Source organism: Poeciliopsis prolifica, unplaced genomic scaffold (genome assembly GCF_027474105.1).
Source record: "Poeciliopsis prolifica strain line A6 unplaced genomic scaffold, Auburn_PproV2 SCAFFOLD001, whole genome shotgun sequence".
Lineage (NCBI taxonomy): Eukaryota > Metazoa > Chordata > Actinopteri > Cyprinodontiformes > Poeciliidae > Poeciliopsis > Poeciliopsis prolifica.
In genome coordinates, this window is record NW_026562376.1 from 16051945 (window position 1) to 16065202 (window position 13258).

At 36.5% G+C, this 13258-nt stretch overlaps 1 protein-coding gene across 3 annotated transcripts in view; it reads left to right on the forward strand.

Moving 5' to 3' along the window:
- The window catches only part of srgap1a (SLIT-ROBO Rho GTPase activating protein 1a), an 81136-nt gene that overhangs the window by 23834 nt on the left and 44044 nt on the right, over window positions 1–13258 (forward strand). For all 3 annotated transcript variants that reach the window (XM_055037634.1, XM_055037639.1, XM_055037646.1), the window contains exons 2-3: window positions 3768–3963; window positions 12093–12255. In XM_055037634.1, the coding sequence (XP_054893609.1) occupies window positions 3768–3963; window positions 12093–12255 (359 nt within the window). The remainder of the gene's footprint in view (window positions 1–3767; window positions 3964–12092; window positions 12256–13258) is intronic.

Below are 13258 nucleotides of genomic sequence, written 5' to 3' on the forward strand. Positions count from 1 at the left end.
TTTTTTCCACTGCTTTTGGTAAAACTACTGGCTACAACTTGTTCAAATTCACTGATTTGAACAAGTTGATTTCTAAACCAGAAGAATGAAGGTCAGTGGGAGGAATCTCAGGCAAAGCGCTGAAGGGAGATTAGAATCGACCAAAGAAAGAAAAAAAACAATTTTTTTCAGAGTCCATGTTGGGAACCAGTAGTTTGATAAATGAATTGTTGCATGAACAACTGATGGATACACACTGCTGCAGGCAGATTGCCTCTCTGTTAAGGTAAATATATTTGGGTTCAAGGGCTGACAAATAGCTATTTGCTACTCTCTGACATCAGACGAGTTGTTTTTACAGCGGTGTGGTTTTTCGCTCACAATGGGTCAGTACCCATCCTGCTTACTAAGCATTTTTGGTGACAATAGAACGGATCTGTCTGGCAAATCTGAGTTGCAACTTTGTGGATTTTTATTTCCGTGAGTGGTCGGAAATTCACGTAATTTTCTATAGGACAGTATCCAATAGAAAAAATATATATTTTAAAGAAAAAATTACATAATTTTGCTCTCATTGACTCCATGTTTTTTGTAATTAAGATGGTTTCGTTTGAAATGGCTTCAGGTTGCGCCTTACTTCTGGTGTCCCAATGTGTGAATGTAACTATAAACACTAATCCAATTGTGAAGATTGCTTGTTTCAAAGCAAAGAAATAGAATGCAGTGTACTCGAACGCCCTCCTATAAACCCCAACAGGATTGAGGCCTCCACATGTGGTTGCCATACATACTGCCTCACAATGGCAGGAATGCAGTCTCTAGTAGTAGAGACTGCATTCAAGCATACAAGATCAGGCAGATTATTTTAGGGTTGGTAAAAGCACATTGTGGTTTGATTCTTAAATGCATTAAGGGTCATGTGTGTCAGATCCAGTTCATTCTGTGTGATTTGTGAGAAACCTGTCTGACATTGCTCTCAGCAAGGGGCTCATATAACGCCTCACTTTGATCAAAGGGAGATGCTTGACGGGACTCAAACTCCAAAGGAAGTTTCACTTGAGATATTTGCCTGTGGGATTAAATGATTTTCTCTCTTTCTTATGTAAATCCGTCAGATCAGAATTTCAGTTCATGCTTACCATGACATGGATAAATATGACAAAGTTTTGCAACTTTTTGGGGGAGAAAGTGCTTGTCAGTATGAACAGAAGTTTCTGTTTCAATTGTTCTTGATTTAGTAAAGAATGAAGAGCATCTCTCTGCCACTCAGCAATAGCTAAAGCTTGTTCTTATGAATTTTCAGGGTTCTTTCCATTTTTCTGTTTCTTCTTTTTAGCTAACTTTAAAAATACACATTTCCAGTTTGTTTCAAACTTCTGTGAAGAGTTTGCTCACTTTTGGCTTAACCATTTATCATTGGTCTTTATGAGGTTATGCTTAAGATGAGGTTATGATGTTGGATGATTTTTCAAAATCTGCTCTTTTGGCATTCTCAATTTTGGTATTTTTTTAATATCATGTATAACATCTTTTCTTGTGTAATTTTGTGTGTGTGAGTCTTGCCTAATTTTCTTGAATGCCTCATTGAAGATGTTTTGATAAAGCCTCATAAATGCCAGCTAATGTTTTTGTAATAAAACTATGCATGAAAAAAATATGATTTGAAATGGACAGCAAACAATATAAAATGTAAGTTATTGTGCAAGTGATTGGTAAATCACTTTAAAATTCTCAATCCAATTAATTATAAATGACAAAGTATTTCCTTTTTTTCCCCCTTTGGTTGGTCAGCACATGGAAAATGTTTTCAACAGGAAAGATTTTCAGTAAACAAACGTCAGCCAGATGTTGATTGAAGACCAGTTTGTTTTTTTTATTGTAGTCACAGGGTTAAATAGTTTGGCAATGAAACATCCTTTGCAAATAATGTTGTGTTGTTGACATGGCCAGGCTTGTATTTTCCCATGATAGGTTGTTTCTTTCTAGCCTTCATTTACTGATATGCCAGCTACGCCTCCCACTGGTAATGTTTGAGTTGGAAAATGAGTGATTTAATGAGTTTTCCTGTTCAGTCATGAGTGTAATTGTGTCAAATGATCCGACAGTCTTCTTTGTATCTGTGCCATGAAACTTTATTTTCATTCTCCACTTTCTCTTTGGATATTACAGGAGGCTCACAAGTCCAAGTGCGCATACATTCGAACCTCTCAACTAACTTTGACTAGACATTAACAAATTAACAGTTGGTGACTTTTACATTTTTATTTTTTTGTTCTTGAGTAATTTATTCTCTAAACTGTGCTCGTTAAACCTGTACAGTTAAACCAGAATTTCCACAGCATGAAATTGAAGACATAATTAACTTGTTTTCACACCAGATCCAAAATTTATTTTTTTGTAGCCATATTGAATGCTCTGATATCAGGGGTGCATCCACAAAAAATTATGAAACTTGATGACGTCTCTGACCAGATTTTACTTTTAGATAACTTCACATCCTAAATGTCTCTTTTCTCCAATTTCTTTACATTTTTACTTTACTTTTACTTCATTTTGACTGATTTTGGTTGAACCTCATATTATCTGAAGAGGTTTTATTATTGAGGCAGATGAAAGAACATTGATGATTAATTAGGACTTTAATGATTGCAACTTGATGGTTAAGTTGCACCATGCTCTAAGGCTTTATTTTTTACAGGACAGTTTTCTGTTTTTTTTTTTTTTTTACCTTAAAAAGCCTCAGATTTTTATTTCAGTGATAATCTAACATGATAAAGACTTAGATTAACCTCTAATTTTGAATGTATAATCATCTTTTACCTATTCAAACTTCGATTTTGCATATTATGTGTCAAGGAAATATAATATTCTTAAAGCTGTGCCCTAAAACTATTGGTATTTTTTGACCCCGTTCCTGTTTTTGTAACGCTGATCAGATAAAAAAGCATGCAATTATCATCATAAATTGCACGAAACACAAAATATTTGTTGACATGCCGCAACCTTTGGGCCATATGTGACAAATTACCTGCTTCCATCAGCAACCACTTGGCTCTAAATTACCTCATTAATCTGTTTTCACTGCAAAAGACATCTGAGTGAAACATTTCTTTCTATCAGAAGAAATGAATTACACAAGGCCTGGGCAGGATGTGGCCTGCAGAGACGACAATGTGTTTGTTTGGATCCCGTTTGCCTGTTGAACTGGAAAGCTGTTGGTATTATTACATAGGAAAAAAAGGAGTTAGATGCTATTTTTTATTTTATTTTTTTTGACCTGCCCATCTGTTTTTTTTAAAGTGGCTATTGTGGATTAATGTAAAAGCTGCAAAAACAACAGCATTTGTAGTTTAAACTCCCCATGATGAGAAACAGGAGAAACTGATTGCATTTGTTGCAGGAGTTGTAGCTTTAATGAAACACCTGGGACTAGTTTTGTCCACCATGCCAGCCTCTTTAAAAGCTTTAAAGAGACTCATAACAGAGGCATAATAGCCTGTTTTGACCCATTCACTCATACTTCCATGTGTAACTACTGCATGTAAATGATTGGGAATGCAGACCATTTGTCCGCATCCTCATTGCTGACGGAGACGGTTGTATAGCAATGTTTTGCAAAACCAAATTATTATTTTTATGAATTCAAACATTTGGAACCTGTTTGGAACATTTATGATGAGTTAAGATCCACTTTGGACCATTGTATATCCAGTGCTCATGTTTCTGCTTTCCTTGGATATTTTTACTATCTTGTTCCTCATGTACGTCTCACCTTTTTATGTTTTCAGAGATTAGGACCCAGCTGGTGGAGCAGCAGAAATGCCTCGACCAGCAGACGGAAATGCGGGTGCAGCTGCTGCAGGACCTTCAGGACTTCTTCAGAAAGAAAGCAGAAATCGAAATGGAATACTCCAGAAACCTGGAAAAACTGGCTGAGCGCTTCATGGCGAAGACTCGCAGCACTAAGGACCACCAGCAGTACAAGTATGTAGATGCTAATTTCCTGATGGCTTTTGTTCATGATTGGTTTCTGTTAAAATGGTCAAAGAAAAACTATTCCTTGTTTAACCACATTGAGGTTTTTAATAGTTTTTTTCTAGTCATCATTAAACATAGCTACTAAAGCTTTTTCAGTAAGCACACCGTATTCACTCTTGAATTGTATATATTTTTTTACTTATATTGTGTGTTAATAACATAAGAGAAAGCCACTAAGTACATGTAATTTAATCTCTATATTTTTAACTAATCACTTCCTTTTTAAATTGTAAGTTTATTAAGTTTATTGTAATACTGTTCAGTAGAAAAGATTGTAATAATGTTATTGTGGCTCTTTCCACTTATAAACATTGAATAAATATTTCCTAGATTAACTATTTAGAGACTAAAACAAGTTTAATAAAGCAAATTGTAGATAGCTAATTAGGTCAGGCTAGCCAGCATTTATATAAATTTACATTTCAATGAAGGACACAACAGAACAGACATTTTACCTGATTGTAAAAGCTGTGGGAATTGAACATTTCTTCAAATTTTCTCCTCTCATTAATTGTATTCAAGGTACTGTTTGGATTTTAATTTTTTAATTTTTTTTTACTTTCTTCAGTCCTCGCTACGTTAACATGGTGTATTGATCTTCTCATGTAAAAAGCAGACAAATTGTTTGAGCAATTTGTCTGTCAGCGTGGATTTTAAATAAAGTAAAGTCCACACTGTCTCTACATAACCCCCACTCTCTATCTGAAGTCTGGATTACTTTAGCAGCTGGGTGTCCACCCATGTAATACTTGCATGGAGACTATTATGGGATTCTGAGGTTACTTCATTGTACAGTCTGGTCATTTTGTCCACAGGGTCCACATTTGGCTTTGAGCACATTTCTTGTGTAAATATATGACATTTAGGAAAGAAAAAAAAAACCCTTCCTGCAAGTTTTAAATCATCACAATTGTTTTGTGCTCACATAAACAAACGCTCAGTGTGGCCATGATGTTCTCAGGGGTCCCTTTGATTGGGCACATTTTCTCGTGTGTGAAAAAGGGTGTTTCCGTTTTCATTTTTCTGTAGCCTCAAGAACCCCAAGCCAGTTTTTACATGGTTTGTTATGGTAAAGCAGCAAAATATGAAAACAGAATTTAAAAAGGAAGCTAAATCTGGACCTTAGTCTAGACAAGCTGCATTTAAAAGGGAGGTTGCTGCAATTTAACTTAACTGATCTTAAGATGTTGCTTTTTTTTCTGCAAAACTGCAGAGACTTTAATTGCTTGTGTCAAGCTGAGTATATTTACACAATATTAGGAATGTGTCTATTGTAACTTTGGGCCTCCTCCCTTGAGTATTTGTTTAAACGGCGCCTAGGTAACAAGGTGAGATACAGGTGGAGGTTGACGCTGTGCCTCACCGGGGCTCTCCTAATAAACCTTGTTGATGATGTAGCTACATAAACATCATCTCGCAGTGTGCTCCTAATGGCCTGTAAGAATCATTGCTTGGGCTCATTTTTGTGTCCAATGACACTAAGTCTAGGTTTTTGCTGCTGGAAGACAAAAATGTACTTATGTTGTTACAAGGAGCTAAAACAGCATCTTTCTCACACAGCTATGGGCTCAGAAAAACATTTTCACACAGTTGGAGCTCAGTTCTCCATCCTCCTCAGGACTGAAATGAAGGTTGTGAATGTCAGAAATCACAGGCTTGGTGACATTTGGGGGTTATGGCAATGACTCACTGCTGCAGAGGAATTCAGTGTGGTTCTGGAGGAGCGCTCTTCTCTTCTGCACTGCCATGAAGCCTGACGAAAATGGGACTAAAGCAGAAGTTATGGAAAAGACACGATTCTGTTCACTTACAAAAAGACTAACTAGCAAGATCTTTTGGGATATGTCTTTAGGTTAAATGTTTTGTAAATTTTTCTTTGTACAACAGGAGCATCTTGAAATATTGACATGATTATTGTGAAACAAATGCATACAATATTGCAATTGCAAAATACTGCTAGGATACTGTATTTTTTATTTTTATTTTTTGGCTTATAGATTTTAAATGCCTTACACATTCTGCTTGTGAATTATAAATTTCATTTGTTGGATGGATATTCACTGCTCTCCCTCATCCATGTATTCTTAAAAGTCTGATAACAGGATGTATGTTATGTTTGGGAAAATTTAGGGGCAAATATAAGAGAAAAACTATTTAAATATAACTATTGGTAATCAAATCGCATTAGGAAACTGTACAGATAACATCAGGTTCAGTAAATGAACGTTTAGACACTCGATTTGAAAAATCGAGTGTCTTAGCGTTCTAAAGTTTTGAGGTTCTTAGATGTCAGATGATGGGGTGAAATAGCAGCAGTCTTTCATTAAACGGAACCATTGCTTATATGTCAAAGATGTTTAGGGAAAAACCTTTAATACAGCTAGTTCTTTCCAGTAGAGACATAAAACAGCAGGGCAACACCAGAGTTCCCATGCACACAGCAAGAATCTGTTGGAAAGTCTTGCATTTGTGCTTGTGTGGCTATTTGTGGAATAAACACATAAAAACATGTCCATCTCTTAGAGCCTGTGGGCATGCTTTCGTAACCTTAACCATTACAACTGAATGCCATGAAGAAACTCTGCTGCTAACCCATAAACCAATTATTGAAAATAAATCACTTTAACCTTAAATCTAGGTCTTGACATAAAAAAAAAAAATCAATCTGTTCATCTGGTGACCAGAATTTCACCCCTAGTAGAAAATGAGGTCTCCATATGTGTGTGCAGTTAGGTTTTCCTCTGTCGTGTTTTAATACAAAGAAGTAGAAAAGAAAGTAAACCCTCTTTCAATTTAAGCATTTTGGACAAAATCACTTCTTCTCACTGCTTCAATTAATTTTATTTTCATTTCCTTACCGTCATACTGCAGAACTGACAAATTATCTCAATCCTGTTCAGATCTGGACTTTAACTAGACCATCACAACAATGGTTCAGCCTTAATAGCTCAGTTTTAGCCAAGCTTTAACTCTTGGATAGGAGGCCTCACTGATGCAGACACAGATTCAGATTTATTTGTGTCCCAAATGGGAAATTGATTGTAAAGCAAGTATAAAAACTAAAAAACTAAAAAGCAAAGTATCAAAAAATAAAAACAATAAAACATACCACATCAAATACAAATCAACTCCTAATGGGAAGAGTGCAGCAGTGTATTTCATTGTTGACCGATCATTGCCATGAACACTAATAATCAGGTACGAGTCCCTCGACCTTGTCCTGCATTAAAAAGAGAAATTGCTGTTGGAACAAAAGAGTGCGACACGCGTGACTTTGGAAACCTTTGACTAACATTTTCACTCAAATGCAACAGGCTTAAGTAGTTAAATAAAAAATGTGAAGAATGTGGCACCTTTTGTGTCTGTTTACTGAAATAGTTGATTTCCCTGCTCTAGAGTCCCCAGATACTCTGTGTGCAAAACAAGGTCAAGTCATCATCGCTCCACCACTGTGTTTGAATGTCAGGTCGAGGTTTTAAACTGTTCTGTGTTCTCCAAAAAAATAGAAACAACTACTTTTTATTTTTTTGTCCACTCTGCCTGAATCAGATTCAGGCAGATTGCAGAAAAGAGATGCAAAGGATTGAAAAACGTGTCATTTGAGATTATGTTAGGAAAGATATGAGACGCTTTAAAAAATATAGTTAAATAGTTGTGACATCTTTCTGCTTTAACTTAGATACTAACATAGAGCCAAGACAGTGAGTGTTATATTTTCAGCTACTTAGAAAAATTGTAGATCACATCTAACTCAACAACACTGACAAAGAAACGGCTGCTAAAACCCCTAGTTGTCATTTTTCATTCATACTAATAAAACATCAAACATTTTGACTGCATAAAACAACAAGCATTGCTGAATGTTTTACTGGCACAGCGAGCTTGAAAGCGTGGTAGTGACATTGTTGCCAGATATTTATTGCAGATGGAGGAGCTTCTTGTGATATTGATATTGTGTCCATTTGTATTTGTGATAATGATAACTTTTTTGCATACAGTGCAGTCCTGTTGAGGATGTCCTTCCTTCCTGGCATTGTGTTAACACACATGATCCACATCAGCTAACTATCGAGTGTGTTTGCGCTGCAGCAACGTCGCTGCTCGTTTTCCTTCGAGTCCTGCTGCAACTCAGCTTAAAGGTTGTGCTTATTTTCTCCATGAACAGATTGTAAATGTAGACACATGTTGTTTCTTTACACCTCGTCTTTCATTTCATATGCAATGCGAACATCAAGCTGTTATGTTAAACAAAGCAAACTATTTTAGTATTGTGAGTAAATCTCTAGTTGGATAATCAGAGGGTGTTTTTATTGTTGCCCTATTTTCACATTTGGTTAAGTCACTTTGTCCCTAAAGAAACAGGATGAAACATGCTGTGTCATCTATAATGCCTCACATCGTTTTGTGCTGTGTGCTGGGACAGAAAAGTGTTGCCCTGTCCTAATTAGATCAAAACTCAAATCAATTTTGTTGGTTCAGTCCTACAGATTCATGGATGATGGATAAACAATAACTGCTGTGCTTCTGCTGAGTAGATACATGGTTGCTGTTTTTTTTTTATCATTATATTTTAGAGTGAAACATTCAGTGTGTTTGTTGTGACCAAACTCCCCTTTGTTGATTCAGAGGTTGCTTAGTTTATTAATGCTTAGTTTATTAATGAAAGATTTTCATGGAAAATCTTTCATGAAATGAAAGATTTTCCAGACTTTCTATTTTTCCTTCATTGTTGATGAAAAGCTCGTGTTTCAGGAAACGGCACACTAAACTGGGAATTATCTCTCGTCAGCATCATTGACTGTATGAGAGGACAGTAAGTGTGTTGACATTGACCCACTTACCCTTGGATTTGCACAGCATAAATGAATAAAACAAACATATTTACATTTTAAGAGGGAAGAAGTTGCTAACGAGACCTCTGTTTTGTCTGACTTTTTTCCCCCTGTCTTTTCTGGACAGCAGTTTCCCCTTTCATACTGGTCTTTGAGCTTGCTGGTAGCCTGACTATCATTTAGGAATCTGTCTGACCCAGTTCCTGCCCTGGCTCAGAGGGAAATGATGACAGTGAGAGATTTTCCTGCCATTATGTGGGGTTAGTTAGCAGCTCGCAGAGAGTGTTCTGTCATAGTTGGCTGTGAATGAATCTCGTTACTTCTTAGTCTGACCTCTTTTTGTCACAAGTTTAAAGTTTTCGTCTCTTAAGTACTCACAGAACTGCTGTACTAAAACAAAGGAAGACCAATTTCCTAATGTGTAATTGTTTAAACCCTTTATTTGTAATGAAAGTCATATTCCCAAGTATTCAGGGTTATTTCTGGACTTATTCTGGAGAATAAGGCCCCTTTTGCCTTTTACTGCTATGTGAATGTTTCAATACCAAAGAACTGTATGAACAGTTTTTGTTCAAAGAACAAAGAGAGTTCATTCAGATGTTTGTATCCATCATCTGATGTACAGGCTGATTTGAAACATTCTATCCAGATGATTTTGGTTAGTGGAATTGTTTTATTTGTTCGCGTGTAGCTGCAGGATTTTGTCATGTCTAAACATTATGTGTTTTTTTTTCTGCGCATACAAAAGTTTGCATTCTCCCATGTTGCCTTTTCATGTTTTACTCTGCGTCGCAAGAACACTATGAGGCAGCGTACTGATCAGTACATTGTTTTAACGTTCAGCTTTTTTATTTTAATTTAAAAAATATACAATTTTGCACAATTACAGGTGTAAGCATTTTGGTGTATGTCTACCAGTTTTGCACATAGTCTCAAATTGTGCCCCTTGTTCTCTGCAAAAACCTCAAGCTCATTCAGAGCTTGATTCAAGATCACCTGTACATAGCAATTTATACAACTTGCCAGATGAGGTTTGGACTTCATTCAAACCTTTCCATTGTGGTTCCAGTTGTATTTAGGGTAGCTGTTCTGCTGGACACCAGACGCCTGTCCACATCAGTTCTTCTGTGACCAGTGTTAGATTTCTTCCAGCGTTGTTCATCACTATTCTTATCAATTCTGAATGACTTCCATCTCTCTGCTTACTGGGGCAGTGTTATGTATTTTCCAGGCATTTAGTGCCATTTTATAGCACAGTCAATTAATATTGTTAACTTTAGTCATATAACAATGCTATATATATATAAATATACTTTGTAATTTAATGCCTGAAGTGGAAATTTAAAAACTAATGCTCTTTCTGAAATGTGGTCTCCCTGATTCAACTTCTTCACTACATTTTCTTGCTTCCTTTGAAAAGCTGATATTAAATCACCAACAGTTTTGAGTCTATTCACTAATTAAGCGACTTTACACTCGAGTCTTTTCAGAGTAAAGGGAGTGACATATTCATGTAGTTTTCAGATTTTCACAGTGCAGGAACAGAGTTTTTGTTTTTCTTGATGCCTGGTGAGCCTGACAGTAATACATGTCAGGTTTTTTCTTTTTTTTTTTTTTTTTTTTTTTTTGTCCACAAACCTTATCTTTGTCTGAAATGGTCTGGTTTCAGATGGTTTTCATATGTGCCTCTGCCTTTGTCAAATTCAGTTTCTTCCTGTTTTTGCATTGCGTTAGAGAACGCTTCAGCTGGTTGGAATGCTGGTACCAGGAACCCATTTGATTAGTTTTTGCTATTCCAACTGATGTGTTGCCATCATTGAAGGCCAGTTCAGGGCTGGGTCAGTTGCGGAGGACACATTTTCACCTGTTGTGCTGACATGTGCAGCTTGTCAGCGCAAACTGACTTTGTGACGGGGGAGCAGAGGCGAGTCTCCATATGGTTCCTCCATGACTTGAACTAAGACCTGGACCTTTAAACCTCCCCCAAATTGCACATGTACGTGGACAGTCACAATTACTCATATTGTGCTGGATTTTTGCATGCTGGAGGAATGTTACAGATTAACCCAAAGGAAGTCTGTCTGCAGGCCGGTGCTTATACAGGGCCCCACTTGCAGCGGTCTGGACAATGTCCTACTGTTAGCCTGGAAACAGCCAGCACACGACGCAGGAAATGGCTCTCTGGCGGCTATATTTTGTTTTGTTCTTTTTATTCTTTACCTCTTTAGTGAAACTTTTCTTTTTCTTTTTTTCAAGCTGGCCAGATTTGTTCACAATTTAACTTTTTGGCATGGGATACATGAAATCTGTGGTTTACGATTCTTTTAAAAATAATAAACTCTTTATTTGTAGAAAAATGATCTGCACAGACGGTTCCAGGATGGTTTTAGAGTATGTGCTCTAACAGTGAGATAAAGGTAAGTATTAGCTTAACCTGTGCCGCAATGTGTGAAGAGTCATACGTAAAAAAACAACGTTGGAACAAATTACTTATTCATGGTGTTGCTCATGATCTTAGACTTGAAGCTGCTCCTTTGGGCAACAATATAACAGCTTTTTATTGTTGACAACCAACAATATCATATATTAATGAGACTTAATAAACCCATAAATATAAACCATAGTCTGTGAAATCGTCTATTTTCAAACCGGATAACACTTTCTGTGGATTCAGAGGAAATATTTAAATTTTACCATAATACTATAGACTCCTGACTTTAACAGAAAAATCCTAAATGTCTAAATGTGACCTATGTGAATGCTTTAGGTCTGTGGGACACTTTGATGGTAAGAAGTTATCTTGGCTCAGAGTAATATCTAGAGATCTGTTTCAGAAATATAACAATATTTGAAGATATTTTCAAATATCTTCAAATATGTAGCCAATTGGCTACATGTAATGTAGCCAATTGCCTTAAATCCTTAAATGTTTCTGCTTATTAAAAAGACTGTCCTTGCATTCTGTCTAAGTTATTTTTGAAGACCATAAGTCTAAGTGACCATAAGCATGAATGGGTGAATCATTTTGAATTCCTCTATTAAAGGAGTTTGGTCAGTCATGATCTATGGACTTCATTACAACCTTTAATAAACCACTTATTTTGCCAAGTATCCTAAAGATGAAGATCCACTGTTCTTGCTCTTATCTTTCTCATTAACAGACAGAAAATAAACAAGCTTATTAGATTTTTTTCTCTTTCTGGTCTTTGATTGTTTCTTCTGTTTGTCTTTATTTTTTTGTAGAAAAGATCAGAATCTGCTGTCACCTGTCAACTGTTGGTACCTGCTGCTGAACCAGGTCAGGAGGGAGAGTAAAGACCATGCAACACTGAGTGACATCTACCTCAATAATGTCATCATGAGGTTCATGCAAATCAGCGAGGACTCCACGCGGCTACTGAAAAAGGTGAGGATGGGCAGATTACTTGGCTACTCCTGATAAGCTGACCAAAAAAAGATAAGCAGTCAACTAATAACCTGACCTATATTTCTTTTGTGGATGCCTACCTGTCATTTGTCTATGTTTGTTCAAAACTGAGTTGTTTAGGTCAGAGATTGACAGAAAATGGATTTTATCATGTTGAATTAAGGTCACTACCTTGTTTTAGAAGGTGACCTTTCCCCCTCACGCTCTAGAATTTGCTCATAATTAATCTAATTATTTCCTCTGTGTTTCAGCTAAATGTTTCCTAAGCCTAAAGCAAGACAGATATGTCCCTTTAATTGACAGCTAAAATTAAGACAGATTATCTGACTCCAACAAATTTGCAGAGACTGTCATGAGAAACCTGAACCTTGGGCACTGTGCAAATAACAGCTAATTTCTTTTCTGTCATGTGTATTGTATTCAACACAAAATTGGTTTCATTCTTTAATGTAATTTTCAACTTCAAGTAGCATGTGACTGAAAAAATATACTTTTTCCATGCTTTTATTTAACCTAAACCTGAGGGGTCAGATGTGACTTTTTATTTTTGAATTTTAAAAACAGTTTAACCCAACTAAACGCAATCCAGATTTTTCCACAGCGGTCAGGTCAGCATTTTGTATAAACAGTCTCTAATTATAAATTGACCCATTCATTTGGAAGCTGGCCTATTTAGTTGTATGATATGCAGGAAGTTATATTCATCTTTGCCTCTGATGGCATGATGCTCCATTGAGCTGCTGTGGTTTGTTTTCGGAATTAGAGTAATGGCGTTGAACTTTGGGCACCGCAGCTTCAAATCAGTGCACGTTCACTCTTTCATGGCTTTCTGGTCAAAACCAAGCCGCTGCCTTTTTTTTTCACCACAAAGATGACAACTCCCTAACAGATTATGAGCTCCTTGCTGCAGGAGTCACATGAACTTACCACAGAGCTAAATTACAAAGTCGCCTTTCTTAAGTGGAGTGCCTTTGTGTACATT